Here is a 22,777-nt window from a genome sequence, read left to right as displayed (position 1 = left end):
GTTAATAATTTCAGGGTATTTTGCACCAACTTATTTAGATTTGTGACAAAACTATTGTTTGATGTATGCCTTTCGGTGGATTTTGACTTTTGAAATTTATTTTGATTTAAAGTTGAAAGAAATCCAATTTCTTTCTCCTTACATTTAAAAAAAGTGTGTAGTTTTAAACATTCCCATTATTTAATTTGATAATAAATCTAGGTTTAAAGATTTAACTCTTCCATTATGCCCGTATGATGTTACCTGACTTATTGCTAGAAAGTAATAGAGCTCCTAATCCTAAATTAGAGCTTTACATTGAACAAGGTTTAGTGAGGGTATTAAGCTTTGTTACATATAATATTTAGGATGTATATGTCAGGGCCTAGCCTTTAGAAATGACATATAATGCTAATAATAATCCACCCATAACTAAAATAAAACAGTTGTATTTATACAGTGTTAAAAACCATTTAAAAAATAAAAGTATAATAATTATATTATGATAGTAGCTGAGGTCCACTATGTTGTTCAGTCAGCTTTTAATACCAGCATGTTATCTGGCAAGTAGAACTCACACTATGTTACAGAGCTTTATTGGAGAAGGTTAATAAGTACCTTAATGCATATTTCAAAGGAACACCAAAGTTGCTTAGTTACTCACAAAAGGAATTATCATTAGCTTCTTAAAAACTACTTTGGTGATGAGGATCATATGTTATTTAAAAAGCCTCATTCGTGTATTGAAACTGAATTTGCTAATAGAAAGAGAAACAAAACCTAATAGGTGATATAATTATTATCCTGATAACAGTTCAAGTACTTAAAAATCTGAATTTTGTTACCAGCTTCCTTATTGATTATAATTCTCAAGCATTGTTTCAGACTTTTACTTAATCTCTTCTAAGTGGAAAGAGAAGAGGCACATTCATGGAAAATATGAAAAAACTTCAGAATTGCTTTCTAGACTTGGAATATACCTTTTTGTACTTACTATTTGGAAATGGCTACATTCTAGTTTACTTTTCTTAAGAATTAGCCTTGCTCAGGAGACACTTTAATAAAAATATCAAAGTTTTCTTTAAGCTTCTTTATGCAACTCATTCAATGTTGGAAATATCTAATTTTATTCCCCAGTAGTTTCTAAAGTACTGTCTTTTTTCAGGTTATTTTATAATTACATAAGTACATTTAAATTATATAAATATATAATTATTTCATAACACATGCATTTTAGGAGGTTTAGAACCCACATATACCTGTGAAGAAGAAATTAAAAATAATCTATAATGCCACTATGTAAAGAGAATCATGGTTAACATACATGTATATCTATCTTTACTTAAAAGATTTCGCTGAGTGCCAATTTATAAACTACCCTTTTCACCTAATCTTCTGTAACAGCATTTTTAATAGCTTCATAGCTTCATAATATTCTGTCAGTATGTTCTATTATTTAATTGGGGCTTTCCTGATGAATACTTAGATTATTTTCACCAAAGAAAATCACAGTAGTTTTCAAATACCCCTATAGCTAAATCTTGGCACACTTCCCACTTGTTTTGCCTAAAATTGCTGGAAGTTTAACTGCTAAAAGAATATACAAAAATTTCAGGAATTTAATTTATATAAAACAGCATTATTTCTTTAATTATGAAATACATATTGTGTGCAGTCAGTTGTTCCTTCTGTCCAAAGACTTTTAGCTCTAGAGCAGTTTCAAAAGCAGGCCTAAATAGTGAATGATGACTGTAAAATACTTTTACTATTTGAGAGTGACCTGATTCTCTTTGTGTAAATGGAAGTAACTGAAAGTCTTTTCCTTATAGATGAGACTGAACTTTAAAGCGTTTTAAGTTTCCTAAAGGAGGAAAAGAACAAAATTGTTTAGGAAGTTTCTTTCCTTCACAAATGAAAAGTGTCAAAGATCTATGCAGTGTTTCTGAATTTTTCATTTCTATTCAACAGTGCTATATTCAGTTTTTCTGAAACCAAGAGGATGGATATACAAACACACCTTTATTTAACTCATTTGCTTAAATTTGAATTTATTTACAAATGGGAAGGTGGCGGTTTTTGAGATCTAAGTTATGGAGTAAGACTTTTGTTTTTTTTTTTAAAAAAGTAATGTATCCTAATGAAACCTATCCCAGTACTCACCCACAATGGATAATATGTTATATTTCATATTCTGTAATATTAGAAAGCTGCTCAAATATATCTAATTTTGAATACTTTATCCTATAAAGCCACTACTATTTAGGAAGCTTTTAAATCCTATTTTCTTCTGTTATCTATATTAGGTAGTGTGAGTTTAATTTTGGTAGTTTTTAGTTCTCATAATAAAAAATATTAGTCAACATTTCTAATTTTGCTCTTTCTCTCATGGAGACTTGGCATTTTGAACATATTTGATTATTTTCTCTTCTACTTTGAAACTGTGATTTGTAGAAATTTATAGAACTATAAAATGTAATTAGTACCTGAATATTTGTATTGAAGTATAATGGATAAATAAAGTACTAAATATTTGCATAAAGTGAGGTTAGTTACATTTTTATACTACATTAAGTAGATTATATAATTCCTCTGCTTTGATAGTTAGAATTACCATAGTAGAGTTTTATGTTTTTGTGGTTTTGAGTTGTTAAGGGTCATTTTTTGTGTGTGTGCATATTTGTGCTTTCTTCTAAACAAAGTTCCCCTAACTGATTCAACCTCATTTCTTGGTATTTTTTTCCCCCTAGATTTTTATAAAACAGAATTAATATGTAGAAGATTATGCTGCCTCTTCCCTTTTGCTCTTAACTATTTCTTATAAGCAATATCAAACCAACTGTTATTACCAGGCAAGTTTCAGGATGTTTTTTTGTGCACATATGCATTCACCAACCTGTTCTTTGCACTGCTCTGAGTTAACCTTTGTTTTCTAGACTTTAGGTTATCTTGCAAGTAATACTTGTTTTTTTCCTTAGGCTTATCCTTTTCATTCCTTTTGCTTTTTCACTCCAGTACCCTTTGCTACTTGAATTAGAGTTACTCACAGCTTTATTTTTTTTTTCAGAGGTCTCTTAAAAAACTATTTGACTATCTTACTACAATCTTCTGTCCTATGATATTACCTGTTTAAAGTTTACACCACTTAAGCTTTTTTTTTTTTTCTTTCTTTCTATAGGTTTAAAATGTGTTAATTTGGTTTAAGTGGTCACCTTTAAAAATAATTGCTAGCTTTATTAAGATGAATACAAATCATTAATTCTTTAAATCTCTTTTTTTGTGAGTATTCATGGAGTTCACAGAATAATTTCCGGTACAGCAGTTTTCAATAAACTTCATGATTAGAGTACACAAAAAGTGAATTTTGTCTTTAAATCAGTATTACCACAGTATTACAAACAGTATTAAAATTTGCAGATTTGACAGATAATCTTATGTATAAATTTCAATTTTGAGCAACCTAGTTTTAAGTAATTCAAGTTGGTAAATTGACTTAAAAGCTTTGAATTTAGCTTTTTATATACTAACTGCTAAGATCATAAGATCATAGGTACACCCATGGGGAGAAAGTTATAACACTTACAGTAGAAAAAGGCTCAAGTTACAGTAAGTGAATTTCTACATGACATTCAAATATGAGGATTTCTTATTTTTACTACATATAGCAGTCTATAAGGGGTGGTGGTGGCTTTTTTTCTATTTACTGTATGGATTAGGCCAGTGAGGCCTAGGCAGTTTTTTGAGAGTTGTGATCTAGAATATAATGAGTAATCAAAAATTTAGCAAGTATGTTTTTCCTAAAATCTTACTATTCTGTCAGCCTGTTGATCGACTTAGCCTATATGATTTGGTATAATTTTTCCTTAGTAGGATGGTTATAGAAACTCCTAGTTTGTTGCTCTATGATAGAATGTTAAACTTTCTAGTAATATGGCTGTTTTAAAACTAAACAAATGAAGGAAAAACCCTTAATACTTAAAGTAATTCTAATAGACTTATTTTTATTCTGCTTCATTTTAATATCGTTTTTCTTCTAGTTTACTAGAGAGTAAAATTTTTCCAGGCACGAGTATTTACTTAAAATAAATACAGATTTGTTATTCAGCTCAAATAGCTGAAGTTTCATCTTTAGCAGATGTACAGCAATGTATGTTTTCACTTCTCCATGCTTGTCACTGCTTTCATCTTACCCTAAAAAAAATCAACTCAAAAAATTCTTCAGTGGAATTTGAGTTTTGTTTTTTTGTTTTTTTTTTTTTTTTTTTTTGCTAATCTTAGTTGTAGACCAATGGAAGAAGGTAATGAGATGTTGAACTATTTGGGTGGGGTGGGGGCCGAGGTGGGATTCTCTGAATGCTTTGTATGTATTATTGGAGACACTGTATTTTGGAATTATATGTATGTATTATATTGGACTAGAATGCCTCTCCATTAGTATAGTTATCCCGTGCATGCAGAAACAGTGTGACAGAAGGTGCATGAATATTTTCATCAATAAAATGGCACTGACCTTTCCAGCTTGCACTCTTATGAGTAGTTCGCATGTAATTCATTCATTTGCTTTTATGATGCTGGCTGAATAATTTTTATGAACATTTTTATAAAGATGCAGTGATCTATTTTGTATAACATTAGTTTTCTAATGTCAGTCCGTTGAATATTAGTCATTGAAAGAATAATAACCCTCAAATTTGTGATTCATAGAAATGAAGTACCATTTAACTGTTAGTATTAACTGTTTAGAAACTTATGAGATGGGCATTTAGAATTTGAGTTGTGAATACCAAAACTGAAACTGCACCTTTAAAGTATTTTGGGTATATGCTGTTAGTACATTTTTATTATGATTATGTAAAGCTATAACAGTTTACTGCCAACAGCTTGCATTGCCAACTGCTGATTTTTTTTCTTTTAATAATATGCTGCATGTAGATAAAGATGACCTCTCCCCACCTACTGAGGTTTGGGATGTAGACCAGGGACTAATAAGTAAACTGAAGGAACAGTACAAGAAGGAACGAAAGGGGAAGAAAGGGGTGAAGAGTAAGTGCAGATTCTATTATAATTTTTGTATACCAATCTTTGAGAAAAAAAATTCAACTCTTGTTTTTTTGTGTGTACCTTTTTTTTTTGTTTGTTTCATAAAGGGGGCAACTAACTCTAAACTTTGTTGTATAATTGAAATTTATTTGAATATAATTTAGATGTGTTATTAATCAAGTGAAAAATCATTTTAAATAATGTTGATAAGGATGAAGGAAAGATTTTAAGGGAGGTTTTTTAATTTTAAAAGTTTACCAAATTGTAAGGAATATTGGTCTTGGAATTAAAAGTAAAATAAATTTGTTCAAAAGGAAGAAAGCATAAATTTCCTTAGTTTTGATTAAGTAGGGTGTTACAGCTATGACCATCTACTATCCAGGTTACATTTCTTAGTTTGGGATTACTTAAATATAGTGACTACAAAAGCTCTTTCCATCGTTGCTGAACTTAATCCAACAGCAAACCAGGAGGGCAGCAGAACAATCTCTCCTGGGTAGTATTTTCTTGATTACTCTGGTGGAAGGCTAGACGAAAGGGTAATCATAGCAGTAAGGTTTGTTTGGTGTCTAGCTGAATAACTTTTTTTCATAATATTTTTCACTATGTTGTATCTGACCAGTGTAGTATAAAAGTATAAATTTAGCTATAGCACTTCTCAGAGATAGGATTCATTTCTGTTTTGTGAATCAAACTTTAAAAACAGCCACATGAAAAGCATCTTCAGACCTTTGAATATTAAATGAAGAAACTTGAAATTTACTTTGGGGAAACTTTATTTTGAACTGGCCATTGGTTGTTGCTAGTCTCACTTTTTTGACTATGTCAAGGACAGAGTGATGGCAAAGGCTAAAACCTTGTAGGCATTCTTTCCATATTTCTTTTTCCGGTGACAGATAAATTAGCTTATAAAATGGCAGGTGTAATGGAAATGGGTGTACATTTTTTTCAGTAAAACTCGCTTTAAATGGTTTAATTTATTGTGGAAGCTAATGAGGGGAATTTAGGGGACTTGTTACACAGTTTTCCTTTATAACATTATACCAATTTGCTATGCATGTGAATGAAAAACTGTTCTCTAAGAAGTTTCAGATTGTACAATGAATTGCTTATTGTATTTAAAAACATTTAGTACTGGGCAGGGGCTGTGTTCAGCTCTAACATCATTTACCTATATAACTCATGCATGTTTAGTATAAAAGTACTTTCGCATGATTGACTATTTGAATATAAACATGACAACATTAGAATTTTAGGATTTAGGTCTTTTTAATGAAATGAATTAATTTATTAATCTAGTAGTACTAGATTACTTATGTATGTTATTCATGAATTGACTCATTTGCTGAAGATTTATTTAGATAATGTTGCTTTAATTTAAAATACAAATACCACATTCCCCTCCCCCCCAATATGATTAAATCTATACCTTTTTGAGGTTTAGAAAAGAAGATATAAGCCAATTTAAGGTCTTTTTTAGTTGTAGGTTTTAAATGTATCTAAAAAGTGTTATACTCGCTTGTTTAAGAAATACTAAAGCAAATGAACTGAAACTAAAATTCAAAACCCCTGTAAAATTTTAAATTAACTTTTAAGAAATAGAACAGTTTTAGTATGAACAGTTTTGTTATTTGCCTATCTAAATAACTAAATAACGAAAAAACTGACACTTCAAAGAAGACATAATTTCATGTCAATAAGTATTCCTCTGTTTAACATGTTTTCATGTTTGTTTGTTTTTTTTAACCAAACTACCTTGTTTTTAAATATAAGGGTTGGAGAGCTTTGTGAGGTGGACAAAAAGGAATTGCTGTGATATAAATTAGGAGCTGAGGCCCACAGAGCCATGCCTGAGGCTCTCATGTCTCAGTACTGTTTCATTATCTAGATATGTACTGTATTATTTAGCCAGATCTTTTTAATTTTGGTTTTATGTCTGTTTTTTGAAACAGAGACTAACTTTGTTTATATAACCATAAAAATAATATATTCTTGTTACTCAGTATAAGAAGTGTATTATATAGAACCAAAAAGTGAAAAACACCCATGGTCTTAATACTTAGGGATCCTTAATACTTAGGATTAATATTTTACATATATCTTTTTTAAGTGTTGTCTTTATATATAAACCTTATTTTTAATTTTTTTAACAAAAATATCAGTTATTTTAAATTCCTTTTTTCTTAATGTTTCACTGTCACCTGAATAAGATATAACTTTAATGGTTACATAGTTTTGCAGTTTGTAGGTTTAACCTGGCCTCCGTTAATTAGACCTTTAGATTGTTTCTACCAATGTCAGCGTCTTTAAGGTTAGATAAGGTTATATATAAAGATAAGGTTTCCAACAAAATGTCTCAGGAATGAAATGGGATGTAATGTGTTTCTTTTCGCACTTGCTTTGTAAATTTAAGTAAAACCCTTTTGCTGTTACATATATCAAATTCACTATGAACATGTTGGCTCTGATTCCCTGATATGAAGACAAAACTTTAAGGACATAAAAAATTGTTTTTTTAAGTTGTTGGATCATAACTTCTAATGTCTTAATTTAGGTAGATCATCATATTAATTAGCAAAGATATAGTTTTACATGAAAAGTATAAATCATGAATTTTCTTATTTTTATTAGCTGTCTTTTTTGGGTTTTATTCTGATAACTTTAATCAGAATATAGTTTTGTACAAGATAGAATAACTCATAAACTGTAGGCTTTTGATTTCTTTATTCCAACATGTGAATGAATTATACCCACTCAATCACTTTTCTACAGATTTTTTTCTAGATTCTTAGAGGGAAGAAAATTATTTGCTAATTTTATCATATAGATTCAGTAGATGTAATCCAACCTAAATGCCTTTCTTTTTAATGGAAAGAAAAAAGTGGTGAGAATATCAGCTTTTTAATTTTGTAAAAACTCAACCATGATTTGATTCTTAAATGGAAAGAATTCTGAAATCCAAAGCTAATAAACTGTTGGTTGTCTTCTAATTTGTTTACTCCACTTCTTCCTTCTTTTTTTCCACCTGAGGCAAAAGAAAATTACTTAAATGTGACACCTTTGCCTTGGATTGTAGATACAATTCAGTATTAATTTTGTGCTAAGTGACATTTATTTAGAAGCTATCCTATATTAATACTTCTATAAGTAAAGACCATAAAACTAAAGAGACTTGATGCAGTTACTTTGTTCTCAGGCTTCAAAAATGTTTCCTTTTCTTTTTAACTTTTTATTTGGACATAATTTCATACTTAAGGAAAAGTACTATTGCAAGAATAGTACAAAGCATTCCATGTAATTTTCACCCAGGTTCCCTAATTGTCAACGTTTTACCACATTTGCTTAATTTATTTCTCTCTCTGTAAATATATACATTTAATATTTTGGACAGTTCAGAAAATGAGTAGGTTGTAGATGTATTGTTCCTTAAATGGTTTAGCAAGTGACTACAGTACAATGATGAAAATCAGGAAATTAAAAAATGTAGTAGTTATCTGACCTATAACTCCGTTTTCTTTTATTCTTAATAATTTCTAAGGGTTCTGTAATTGGGGAAGGGAGTCAAGGGGAGGTTCTATATTTCTTGTTATGTTAAAATTTTGGTCTGGTAGGAATTTTCTAAAAAAGTTTTTGATGGTCTCCATTTTGCTGTATTTTATACCTCAATAAAAACATGTAAAGCAGTAACAAAAATCCCATCTCAAATGTGAAATCTTTATTTAGAATATGAGGAAAGGAGTTAAAAATTTTTTAAGACTTCCTTTGATTTTTGACTTTTTTGGGTTTTCAATGTGGAAAGTTTAAATTATGGATTGTAATATGTTTTCTTTTGATAGATACTCTTCTGTGGCTTATTGTTACTCCTGTGCTACTTATTACCTTTAATATTGAGGCTTATTAAAATTAGATTATTAAATATCTTCAGATGATTTATAAGCTTTTCCTATTTCAAAGATTCACATTCTGAGAATATATATGTTTACAGCTCTAGTTCTTAGTGAATGAACTCATCTTAGTTTTCCTCATAATCGTCATTTGTCCTGATTTTCCTGTCTTTCCCATGTATAGAAGAATATTGTCATTCCCCTTCTTTACTGGTGTTACTAGAATTGCTGCGCATCCTTTAAGTTGATTGTCAATACATTGGAAAAGGAAAGTCTTTCAACTTTTTCAGTATTTTTAAATAAATTGAAAGTGAGTGTCTCTGGATTGTTTTCTATTTTTTTAAATTTTATATTAATGTTTGGCACTTGTTATTCCAGATCCAAGATGACAAACCATCACCAGAAGATGTAATATTTTTGTCAAGTGTGACTTTTGTCCAAATATATGCATATTGGACATTCTGACATTTAAGGAAAAATTATCTTTTTTTAGCATTAACTTTTAGTAGGCTTTTAAAAACAACTTGGCACACACTGTATAATATATTTGATATTATTAAGATTTTATTTATTTAATTGAGAGAGCAAGAGAGAGAGAATCACGTGCCAAGAGCCTGGTGAGGGGCAGAGGGCGAGAAAGAATCTCAAGCAGACTCTGTGCTGAGTGCTGAGCCCCACTCTGGGCTTATTAGCCAATCTCATGACCCTGAGGTCGTGACCTGCACTGAAATCAAGAGTCAGATGTTTAACCCACTGAACCACCCAGGCACCCCAAATATCTTTGATATTTAAGCTGCTTCTGTTTAGGAGAGTATAAATTTGAAGAGTCTATGAAACAGTTAAGTATTTTCTCACTTGCATCAAATCAAAGACAAAAAGCAATTGTCTCATAGTAAAGGGATGCAGTTGGTTTTATATTTCATGCTTTACTTTCACAGCTTATGTATGCATGGATGCATATGGGGTTTGAACTCCCCCAACACAGGGCTTGAACTCACGACCGTGAGATCAAGGCATGAGCTGAGAATAAGAGTCTGGCACTTAACTGACTGAACCACTCAGCTGCCCCTGATTTCACTTTTAAAGCAAACAGTTCAGTTCTTCAACTCATTTTTTTTTCCTCCCCTGAGTATTAACGTAGACATTTTGAGAAGGGTCAGAAAGTATTAGATTGATACTCTTTCAATCAGTACACTTTTTAAAACTATAGAATCACTTTGTAGCTGAACTAGTTTTTATTTATTATTATTGTGATGTTTTTAAGATGATAGTTTTCGTGTGAAAGCTTAATTTAATTAGAACAGTAGTCAGAATGTAGAACATATCTAGCAAGCATGATACAAACTAAATCCTTATTTTAAAATAAACTTATTGGGATCCCTCAGCGGTTTAGCGCCTGCCTTTGGCACAGGGCATGATCCTGGAGTCCCGGGATTGAGTCCCATGTCAGGCTCCTGGCATAGAGCCTGCTTCTCCCTCTGCCTGGTCTCTGCCTCTCTCTCCCTCTCTCTCGCTCTCTCTCCCTCTCTCTCTCTCTCTCTCTCTCTCTCTCTCTGTCTATGTCTATCATGAATAAGTAAATAAATAAATTTTAAAAAAATAAATAAAATAAACTTATCTTTTCCAGATTGCCTAACAATTGCTTTCACTTTAGAATATGAAATTTGGAGAAGAAAAAAAAAAGAATGAGGTTTGATTAACAAAGGGAGGACATATATTCAGAGTAGTGAAAAAAAGTTTTTCTTGGAGCTCCTGGGTGGCTTAGTCCATTAAGCATACAACCCTTGATTTTGGCTCCAGTCATGATCTCAGAGTCATGAGACTGGGCTGTGTCAGGCTCTGCACTGAACATGGAGTCTGCTTAGGATTCTCTTCCTGCCTCTCCCCTCACCTCCAAAATAAAATCTTGTTGTTAAGTTAGATAAAGTATTTTTTTCTGTAAGTCCAACAATAATTAAGAATCAGATTTTATTTAATAAATGCTTAGTGAGTTTTCATTTAGAGCCTTGAATGTTTTGAATATGTGTAATATTCTTTATAGTAATATGCTTACAGTTTTCTTATTACTGCTAATTAGGCTTCAGATGTTTTATTTGAAATTGCATTTATATTAAATAGACACTAAATAGAAAGAGAATGAAGACATTAAATTTGTAGTTGAAAGATATTCTAAGAACTAGGGGCTACATAAGACTTAAATCTGGTTATGAAATCTGCTTTAATCTTTTTTTTTTTTTAAGATTTTATTCATGAGAGAGAGAGAGAGAGAGGCAGAGACACAGGCAGAGGGAGAAGCAGGCTCCGCACAGGGAGCCCAATGTGGGACTCTATCCCAGGACTCCAGGATCACGTCCTGGGCCAAAGGCAGGAGCTTAACCACTGAGCCACCCAGGGCTCATGACCCTGAGGTCGTGACCTGCACTGAAATCACGTCCTGGGCCAAAGGCAGGAGCTTAACCACTGAGCCACCCAGGGATCCCCTGCTTTAATCTTTTAGTAGCTTTTGAGCAACTAGAATTAAACCAGGATTCTTACATCTTCTCCTGAACTTGGCACTTCTGTCACACAAAGACTAATGTTTGGCTATAGTGTGAAAAAAATTTCAGTTACTCCATAATTTGGGATCTTCAGTTTCAACAATAGCTTTCATGTTATTTCCTTTCCTTCCATATTTCTTAGTCTGTGTGTTCAGGGAGATTATAACTTCACATGTGTAATAAAACCTTTTCTTATCTTTATTAGTTTTGGCATTTAGCTATCATGAAATTATCTGTAAGATAATAAAGTCATGTTTTGGTACATACGAGTATAATAAGAATGAGCAGAGAAGGATCAACAAAGGCTTCATAGAGGAGAGCTGGAACTGGTTTGAAGGAATAAGTAGATCTTGATAAGTTGAAGTGCATGCTAAAGATAGAGTGTGTGTGTGTTATAAGGAAACTGCGTTGACTCTAAAATCAGGGAGATTTGTGTTGTGGAGCATTAAAAGATGAGATTGGGTAGGAAAAATAGGATCAGATCATGAAGCACATGCAAGATAAAGTACAAGATTTTAGTTAGCTTTGATCCAGAGAATGTTAAGGGGCCACTTTTTATTTCTGAATAAGGGGTGATAATTGTGATAATTTTAAGTTAATGTGGCTGTGGTTTTCCAATTTGAAGATAAATGGAGCTGAGAGTTAGAAAAACTAATTAGGAATTTGTGGCAGTAATTGATGAGTGAAAGCGTAGATTAGAATAAAGTCTACAGAGTAGATTAATCTGAAAAATAATAAAGGAGAATTTGGCGGGGGTGAGTAGGGAAAATTCTTTTTAAAAACAGCCCCGTCCCCATTTTAAAAATTGAAAAATTAAAAAATATATTTATTTTTTGTTATGTGGGGGCGGGGTACAGAGGGAGAGGGAGGGAGAGAATGCCAAGCAGACTCCCTGATGAGCATGGAGCTAGATGTGGGGTTCAGTCCCACAACCCCGAGATCATGACCTGAGCCAAAATTAAGAGCTGCCTGATCAACCAACAGAGCCTTCAGGTGCCCCTACAGGTTGAAGAGGAATTGCTAAAATGTAGTTGCAGAATTTTAAGAATAGAAGCTAAATCAATGGTGATGATATTTGTAAGTGGGAAAATTACAGAAGAGAGCTATTTTGTAAGGATAACATTTTTCTTTCGTGTCGAATTTAACTGATGGTTAGTTTTTATTTTTTGTACAGTTTGTTTGCAGTGACTCAGTGTCAGGGAGCAAATCCTCAAATAAATCCCCATGATAATTATTTTAGAAAGTTCAGGCTGTTTGGCATATTTTCTACTTCCACACAGAAATAGAGATACTTAAAGCATTTCTGAGAAGTTCTTCTGTCATTTCTGAAGTTCACAGTTAAAGAGATCTTAACTGCAGATGCTTTTGAGATTTGTGTATTTTGGCCTGAATTATCCAGGCAACAGCTGAAATCCTGCCTTTAAATTTATGGCCTGTGACAGTGTTGACTTTTTAGACTATTATGAGAATCTCAGAGAACTCATTGGTAAATGAGGCTTTTCAAATTTGAAAAAGAAAAAAAAAAGAAAAAGAAAAATTGGGATTGCTTTGTTAATGACACATTTGTGTAAATGTGGCAGAAAATATCCGCATAAAAATAGGGAAACAAATTGTTTGCTCCCTTCTCATATAAAAATCATGTGTACTTGTTACTTTTTAAGATAGTGAATTAAATTGGAAAAAGTTAATGTTTTATTCTTAAACATTAATCTTAAACACCAGAATTTCCTTTTGTTTTAAGGATACCTGTGTCTGTGAGCTTACAAAAGTTTGGTTAGTGACAAGACTCAATGTTATACATAGATATAAAACGTAGCGAATATATATTTCTCCACAGAAATTGTGAATATATTAAGTATTTAAATCTTTTAAGATATCTTTAGAGGGGTGGTTTGGAAAATTGAAGATATATTTATCTGAGATTTTTTTAATTAGAACTTCTGAAAAATAGCCTGTTTTGTTAGTAAATTAGTTTTAAAGGCTGTTAGCAAGTCAGGTGGAATGAACCTCTACTGCTGGCATTAATTTACAGGGGTCAACAGGACAAAACTCTGTGACATCATAGCTATCTGAGAGATGATAAATTGCTCCTCATCCCTTCAGGATTTTTTTTTTTTTTTTTTTAAATGAGGAGTGGGAGAAGAGATGGAGAGAGAGAATTTTAAGCGGGTTCCATATTGTGTGTGGCTCGATCTCACAACCTGAGCAAAATCAAGAGTGGATGCTTAGCCAGCTGAGCCACCCAGGCACCCACCCCTTCTAATCAGTCTAGGTCAGCCTCTGCTAAAATGACTGATTATGAAGGTGCAAGGCAAGGGCAGAGGAAGGTACAAAATTTAGGTACTGTGTTTACTTATACTGCAGAAGACATTAATTTCAAAATCACGTCTCCTTAATATTGTAAATTTGCTATTTTAACATGCTAAAGATTAGCTTTATATGATCTTTAGAGAGAAGGTTTGGGTAAGCTCTTGATATAATTGTCTTAGGGATTTTGGAATTTGGGGCTTTTATGTCTACATATTTTATTTTTGTTTTTAATGTTAAGTGGAATTGTTTCTACCATAGGTCAATTCAGAGTACCTTTCTGAAATCTAACTTTAGCTTACAGATCTAATAGCAGGAAAACAGTAATTTAAAAAAGGACTTTAGGGGATCCCTGGGTGGCTCAGTGGTTTAGCGCCTGCTTTCGGCACAGGGTGTGATTCTGGAGTCATGGGATCAAGTCCCACGTCGGGCTCCCTGCATGGAGCCTGCTTCTTCCTCTGCCTGTCTCTCTCTCTCTCTCTCTCTCTCTCTCTCTCTCTCTCTGTCTCTCATGAATAAATGAATAAAATCTTAAATAAATAAATAAATAAATAAAGACTTTAATACATATGGGAAACTATTTAGTCATTGTGTCATACTGCCTGCATTTAGTGGCTGATAATAACTACCACTAAACACTAAATAGACAGCTAGATGCCAGACATTATACTTCGAACTTTACATGTAATTTCTAAAAAATATATGGAACAAAGGCTTAATTTAATTATTTTATTTTTTTTTTAATTTAATTATTTTAGAATGAAGGAACAGAATTATTCCTTGACTTGGTACCAAGTATATACTACTTGATAATTTTCTAATGTACCTAAACTAGAAATGTGTAGGAAATAAAAATACTACTTAGGCATTTTTACCAAAATTGATTTTAGCTGAAGATGTGTAGATATACTTGAATAACTTCTAATTCTAGATCTAGATAATTATAGTTCTAAGTATTGAGACTGAATTCTTACCAAAGGTTTATTATAATATAGGAGTATATATAAGATAATTCAGTATCTAAGAATTTGATGTATAGACTATTTCATTGTTATTTCTGCTTTTGCTATGTAAGAGAATTTTTTTGATGCCTCAGTTAAGTGTTTTTGAATACTTTTTAAAGAGTTATCAAGTAGCACATTTGACAGTTACAGTTAAATTAACTTTTGCAATTTTCCCTTACAGTCATCTCTTCATGTATTCATCATAATCTGTACCAAAATTTGAAGTAAAAATCACTAAAATAATAAAACCAAGACAAAATATATTAAACATGAAAAACAACAGGAATAGTTAAATAGTCTGTTGATTCCTCCAGATCTCTTTTCCACTATTAACCTATTTTCCTGTTTTATTTTAGGAGGTTTTTTCCTAAAATTCACATACCAACTCCATTATTTTAGGCATTTAGTAGTGGCTTAGCTTCTTTAGCGTTTAGTCTGTTTTACCAAATAATACTTAGAAAGCTTGCTAAAGTTTTTGTAGTTAACATAGATGTAAACTGTAGATGTTACAAATTAAAGCATAGTAGTAGAAACAGAGACCCTTTTAAATGCATTAAACTGTTGACCTATGGATAAAGCCAGTGAGGGCCCATACTACACAAAAATCAGTTTAGAGCTCTGAGAGTGTTATGTGTACTTCATTTTTAAAAACTTTTTATTTGTTAAAGATATATTTATTTTGTGGGGGAAGAGTGTACGAGTGGGGGGAGGAACAAAGGGAAAGCAGATCCCTGCCGAGCATGGAGCCCGACATGGGCCTCCCTCCCAGGACCCATGAGATCATGACTTGAGCAAAAACCAAGAATTGGACACTCAGCTGCCAGCCACCTAGGCACCCCATGTATGTGTACTTTCTAAAGAAAAAATTTAAGTCAGTGATCTAACTGTTGCTTAATAATAGAAGGAGGAGGAGGCCAATGAACATGAGCTTCATTATACTTTTTAAAGGGTAAATCTTCAGTTAGTGTTTGTTACTTAAAAAGATACAAATTCAGCTTTGACCTAGAGCTAAGAAGGGAACATTAGAGTTCACAATCTCTTATTTCAGTGGCAGTTTCCAACTTTGTTTTCTATACGTTTTATAAAGAAAAGTCTGTTTTTAACCAGACTATTTTTTTTTAAAGATTTATTTATTTATTCATGAGAGACACAAAGAGAGAGAGGCAGAGACATAGGCAGAGGGAGAAGCAGGCTCCTCGCAGGGAGCCTGATGGTGGGACTCGATCCTGGGATCATGCCCTGAGCCAAAGGCAGATGTTCAACCGCAGAGCCATCCAGGTGTCCTATCAACCAGTATTTTTAATAAAGATTTAAGATATTACCATATCACCATTGACATTAGTGAAATCATCTGTGTTCTTTAGGTTTCATAAAATTGAAGGAAGAGTTAGTTTGATATGGGAACTATAGGTTTCCTTAGTTGTGTCCATAGAAAGAAAGAGGAGCATTAGTTAGAGAAGTAAAAAAACAGCCTTGCTCTATGATCCCATTTTGTAGACCCTAAGATTTCAAAAAAAAAAGAAATGATAATACAGTAATAGCATTCTTGAATTGCTTGATGAAATCTCTTAGGTTTTATCCAATAAAAAATATAATTTTCTTTATTAAAAACTACTAATGATGTTTTTTTATGTTTATGCAGTCATTTGCTGCAGGTAGTTAATATAAATAAAATTAATTTATGGAATAGAAATTAATTCTCTCTGCAAAAATACAGGGAAAAATAAATTGAATATTTACTGTGATTACTGTATGCCCCAGTGATGGGTGATTATGGAAAGGAGAAATACAGCATAAAATACTTTTTTTCACATAGGTATATAATAAATACTGAGTGAGCAGTATAGCTTATTATATATAAAAAAGTATATGTATATAGGGAGAGATGGAGAAATGTAGTAATATGCTTAATTAGAAATGGTTAAAAGTAGTTAATATTATACAGGCACTTCCCTTCACATGCCCTTAAGTTTAGCAAAAGCTGATCAGAAATATTTCTGCAGGATCCCTGGGTGGCGCAGCGGTTTGGCGCCTGCCTTTGGCCCAGGACGCGATCCTGGAGACTCGGGATCGAATCCCATGTCGGGTTCCCGGTGCATGGAGCCTGCTTCTCCCTCTGCCTGTGTCTCTGCCCCCCCCCCCCCCCCCCCCCCCCGTCTCTCTGTGACTATCATAAATAAAAAAAAAAAAAGAAAAAGAAAAGAAATATTTCTGCAAATCACTATATTATAATGCAAAATAATTTGTTATTGTGTTAAAAGTAATTGGGCTTTTATCAAGATCTGTGTTAATGTGTAATTGTGAGTGGGAGGAATTGTGGCAGTTTGTTCTAACTTGATTTACAAATTATGAGATTAAAAGAAAAATTTGTCCTTGTACTAGCTAAAAATGCTTTGAGAAAATATTACCTAATGAATTTTATGTAATTATTCTTAAACATAACTTTAAACTATTTTACAGTTTTTTTAGCTTCTGGTATCACCAATAACTGCTTACTAGATATTGGTAGGAAGGATCAATTCTATAGATTTAGATTTAATAAGCATAATCCTTGAAAGATTAAATCCTGCTAGCATATACGTGTATATTTTCTGTCTGATACTCTAGGTTGCTTGCTGATTCACAACTTATTTTAGCAGTGTCATTGAGGACTCTGAGTCAAACTATATAGCTTACTTTGATGAATAATAAAATAAGATACTTTAAATAAAGACGAAGTTTCCTTTTGCGATAGTATACATTTAGGAGAAGTTGACTTGTGTCTTATATATTTATTTACTTATTTTCAGTAGTATTAGTGATGACTGACACATTTTATTACATCTGTTATGTCTTTTTGTAGTATATTAGGTTTATATCATTTTTTTTTGTAGGAACTTTTCAAAATTAGCTTGAGTTTTTATGTTTCCCTTTTAAATTTGCTCATGAATTTTAAATGTTTGTGGTATGTTGAGTTGTTTTGTATTGCAATGACCTGTGTACTACTTTTATCATCAGATTAAAATTTTGCTTTCAAAGCATATGTGCGATAATACTGAGAATTATTGCTTGTACTATAACTTGCAGCAAAATATATAATAGTATAGTTCTGATTATGGCAGAGTTTGACTTTAATTGGCCAAAGTGACAAATTTAATTGAAGGTTGTATAGTCAATGTAGAGTAGTTATTTTAGAAGTGTCATGGTAAATAAAAGGCAAGTTAAAATAATAAATCATAGAGCTTGAAAACTGGAAAGCATTTTAAACATTACATGGATTAACCTTTTCCAGGAAGGAAGCTGACATTTTTGGTTGTAGAACTGCACTTTTCCTAGAACATTGTTATTGGAGTAATCTGAGCAATTTAAGGCTTATTTCAATAAACTGGAAACCATTTACATTGGAATGTTTACATTAATTTTTATCAGGGCCTAGAATACCTAGCAAATACAATATAGAGCAAAAGGACTTAACCTATAATATTAAAAAAATACTATAGTTCTAATTGTACCAAAGTGATAAGTGTTTTAAATAGACAAAAACCTTTTGTGGCTCCCCCCCTCCCATGCTGGAATAATATATTTAGTGCATATTTGATTTGTGGAAGATTATGTTGCAGTTTGTAAATAAGCAAGTAAACATTTGTTTATTACTACTCAGTAATAGGATTTCTTGAGTGGAAGAAATAGGAGGGAAGTGGGAAAATAATTAATTATATTAATATTGTAACTGTTAAGTGCTTACATTTCCCCCACAATATTGTCTTGTACTGTATGATTTTTCAGCATTTAAGAAGCGGTTTTGTTCTTTATAGCTGAACCAATAACGTTTCCATCTGGAGGAGGCAAGTCATTTATTATGGGTTCTGATGATGTTTTGTTAAGTGTACTGGGCCTTGGAGACCTTGCAGACTTGACGGTAACAAATGATGCAGACTATAGTTATGATGTAAGTGCAGTTTTATTTTTAATTTTTTAATGATTTAATAGAAGGCTCCTTATTTTTTTTTTGGAAACACTTATAAAACAGAATTAATGTCAAGGTGCATGGAAAAGATAAGTTTAAGTGTGTCAATATGTTGATTTGAAGTGACATGTAGTTTTTCTTTTGTAACTACTTTGTGGTGTTTAAATTTTTCTTAGGTATTGTGGTGGATTAGCTAGAAGTTTGGGATGATTGATTACCTTATAATATTGGTTGATAAATATCTATCTTGAGTAGTCAACTCTCAATTATCTACTCAAATTAAGCCATATTTTGGTGTCAACAAGAGAAAAATAGATAACCTGAATCACTTGCCTTCAGGATACTTCTTAAAAATTATGTTTTATTTTTGAACTTTTATTATTTTAAGGGTAATATTAAAGTTAGCTTGCCATTTCCTGAATACTCACTTAGTCCTTCATTTGAGGGATAGGGGAGAGAATGGAGATTGGATGGGAAGAATAGTGTTTGGAGGTGAAACTAGTCTTGGATTAAATTTTTTATAGACAATGAACACTCAATTGAGAGTTAACTATACTTGTTTAGATTTTGTCTAAATGAATTTACTGTTTTTCAGCAAATTTTCCCCTTTTATAACATTCATTTTTTTCTACATTTTATACTTATGTTATACCTATATTAGCATGCTTTTTAGAGACATCAGCCTTGGTGGGCTGGATTATTCTCATTAATATTTTCAAAGCATATAAACAACTAAATTCTAGTAGACTTTTGACTACTTTAGAAGTGGTTTCACAGCCTATCTTTACAGATGGAGAAATGAAGGTAAAAAGATTAACCTCTTACCAATATCAGCAATAATAATGAAAATAGGATGACAATATTCTTAAAGTGTCTTTAGTTCAGACTTTTGGAAAGTACCTTAATTTGCTTCCTTTAAAAATTTCACATGCTAATTTGCTAAATGGCAACTGTATTAATAATGTTCTCTTGGATTTTTGGTAGTCATTTATATAATCTTATTGTTTTCATGTAAAGCATTGCAGCATGGTAGTTTTTGTTGCTCTCATCTAACGTTTAATAGGACCTTTGGGTTTAGCCTGATGATTAGGTAAAACAGTTTAAGGAACTCTTCATTTGATCTAGGTATTTGAAAGCTAATTTGAAGTTATTCTTCTTAGTATCATTTGTTAAATGATAAAGATCTGTTATAAAGTTTTTAAGGTACATTAAATTTCCACTGGACATTTTAGCAAAGCAGTTAAATATATATATTTTAAACACACCAAAACACACAAAACTCCACATGCCTATCAGTTTACTACTTTTACCACTAAATATTGCACTCTTTCTTTTTAGTTGCCTGCCAATAAAGATGCCTTTCGAAAGACATGGAACCCCAAGTATACACTACGTAGCCATTTCGATGGAGTACGGGCATTAGCTTTTCATCCTGTAGAACCTGTGCTGGTTACTGCCTCTGAGGACCATACTCTGAAACTTTGGAACTTGCAAAAAACAGTTCCTGCCAAAAAGCAAGTATTTTCATACTAGCCTGTCTTTTTTTCCTTCCAAATTTACTCATAACTATTTTTCTTTATGGTTCTATTTTTTTGTATGCATTCATTTGATCTTACTTAATGATTCTTGAATGTCAGCCAGTGATTTACAGTTATGTAATTACCTTTTCCTCCCCCACTTTTCTTTTCTCCTCTTTTAGGAGTGCCTCTTTAGATGTAGAGCCTATCTACACATTTAGGGCCCACATGTAAGTTTTATTGAATCTATACTTAAATTAACAACTATAGTTATTGTTAATTATTATTAATCCTCAGACCTTATAATTTTCTCATTTGTTTATATTAGAAAAGACATTAGTTGAGTAATACTTCATTTGATTAGTAATTGTATTAGAGTATAATCAGTGCTGTTCAAATTTACATGTTTATTATTTTTAAACAGTTTTTAGAAACAACATAAATTTAGAGGTTGGGGAGATACAGATCATGAGTTTCTTCATAGGCTTTATAAGTAATTTTTTCCCTCTTTTCCTGTAATAGTGGTCCTGTTTTGTCATTAGCTATTAGTTCTAATGGAGAACAGTGTTTTAGTGGTGGTATTGATGCAACCATCCAGTGGTGGAATATGCCTAGCCCTAATGTGGATCCATATGATACATATGGTAAGTGAAAGGTTTAAAATACTTTTTTAAGTGAATGGAGCTAACAAAATATTATTATAAGGTTGTTTAAAAATGTATTAGTCTCCTTGCTTAGTTTTTCATTTATTATTAATTTGCTTTATTAAAGATAAAAATTAAGCAGTATTGTGGCATGGAATATTTAAGCCTGTGAATTGGTACTTTGTGTCCAAAAATAACAAAATGATATTAATTAGAACATTAATTAATTTTAGTACTATTTAAAGAGGAGAATAAAATTTAATACAAGGAACAATTTTTTAAGCTTAAAATATTTAGCAGAAAAGAGTAGAAACAAATAAGAGAATGGTTGAATAAACAGTGGTCTACTTAATGGTTCATTTACATAAATTCAGGAGCTCTTTGGTCTTTTTATTTAAGACACACTTGGTGCCTAAATTTGTCAGGTATAGTGTTAGGCTGTACATCAGGAAATAAGAATCAGTCTAATGGAAAAGACAGACATTAAAAACTAGGGAGTGGAGTCTGTGGTTAGAAATTGTAATAAACAGTATGAAGATAAAAGTAATATGAAAGAGAGTCTTTTTAGATATAGTCCAAAACAGTAACATTTAAGACAAAATCTAAAGGATGAAAGGAAATCTTCAGGGGTTCCTGGTGGCTCAGTCATTTGAGTGTCCGACTCTTGGTTTTGGCTCGGGTTATGATCTCAGTGTCATGGGACTGAGCCTGGGACAATCTCTGCACTCAGCACAGAGTCTGCTTAAGATTCTTTCTCCCTCTGTTCCTCCTGCTCGCTCGCTCACATGCTCCCTCTCTCTCTCTCAGATAAATAAATAGATAAATAAATAAGTAAATTATTAAAAAAAAAAGGAAGCTTTTAATAAAGAGTTTTAAGCCAGGAGGTGACCAGTAAAGATGGATTTTAAAAGGTGACTCTGGTAAAAAAAAATAAATAAATAAATAAATAAAAATAAAAGGTGACTGGTTATTATAAGGAGAATAGATTGGGGTGGGAAAAGTGAAGAAAGGAATACTAATATAATGTTACAATGTAAAGTTGTAGTGTAGGGGTCTAGTAGACTAGGTGAAAGGTGATGTTTCCATGGTCATGAGGACAGTGAAGCAGTTGGTAGCAGAGTGGTTGGGAGAGAAATGGATTTGGGATGCATTGGGAAGTAGATAGGATAGGCAGAATCTGGTGATAAAGTGGATAGTGATTGAGTGGACAAAGTGATGGGTAAGTGATTCTTAATTTTGTTACTTTTTAAAACTGCTTTATTAAGATATAATTCACATGACAAAATTCACCTTTTTTATGTATACAGTTCAGTAGTTTTTACTATATTCACAGGACTGTGCATCCATCACCACTGTCTAATTCAGGACATTTTTATCACCACTTCTGTATTTTTTGACATGAGCAGTTGGTATATAATGGTAGCATATTGAAATGGGGGCAGAACAGGTGTGAAAAGATTAAAGATGATGGCTTTAGATTTCAGTCATGTTCAGGTTACTACTATCAAGTAGTTAATAATCAAGATAGAAGAATGGATTGTATAACACAGGGGAAGGTATGTTGTGCAGGGCACAAAGGGAAGGCAAGTACGGAGGAACTCTGACATTGGGAGAGTGACTAGAGCAGGAGAGCCAGCAAAGGAAACTGAGAAGGAGAGAGACCAAGGTGGCTCAGCGGTTGAGCACCTGCCTTCGGCCCAGGGCATAATCCTGGAGTCCTGGGATCGAGTTCCCTATCAGACTCCTTGCGTGGAGCCTGCTTCTTCCTCTGCCTGTGTCTCTGCCTCTCTCTCTCTCTCTCTCTCTCTCTCTCTCTCTCTGTGTCTCTCACGAATAAGTAAATAAAATCTTACAAAAAAAGAAAACTGAGAACGAGTGGCCTGTGAGGAAGGAGGAGGTACAGGAAAATGTGGGATCATGGA

The 22,777-nt window shown here is 32.4% G+C and overlaps 1 protein-coding gene across 9 annotated transcripts in view; it reads left to right on the top strand.

The window, feature by feature from the left end:
* The window catches only part of STRN3 (striatin 3), a 110,789-nt gene that overhangs the window by 72,426 nt on the left and 15,586 nt on the right, over positions 1 to 22,777 (top strand). For 7 of the 9 annotated variants that reach the window (XM_026007665.2, XM_072761359.1, XM_072761358.1 and 4 more), the window contains 5 exons: positions 4,909 to 5,019; positions 18,543 to 18,676; positions 20,033 to 20,208; positions 20,394 to 20,441; positions 20,734 to 20,855. In XM_026007665.2, the coding sequence (XP_025863450.2) occupies positions 4,909 to 5,019; positions 18,543 to 18,676; positions 20,033 to 20,208; positions 20,394 to 20,441; positions 20,734 to 20,855 (591 nt within the window). The remainder of the gene's footprint in view (positions 1 to 4,908; positions 5,020 to 18,542; positions 18,677 to 20,032; positions 20,209 to 20,393; positions 20,442 to 20,733; positions 20,856 to 22,777) is intronic. The other 2 variants (XM_072761353.1, XM_072761357.1) reach the window with 1 other exon arrangement.

Source organism: Vulpes vulpes, chromosome 6, assembly GCF_048418805.1.
Source record: "Vulpes vulpes isolate BD-2025 chromosome 6, VulVul3, whole genome shotgun sequence".
In the NCBI taxonomy this organism is placed as follows: Eukaryota; Metazoa; Chordata; class Mammalia; order Carnivora; family Canidae; genus Vulpes; species Vulpes vulpes.
Note: the sequence above shows the minus strand (reverse complement) of the source record. Positions and strands in the feature narration are given on the sequence as shown.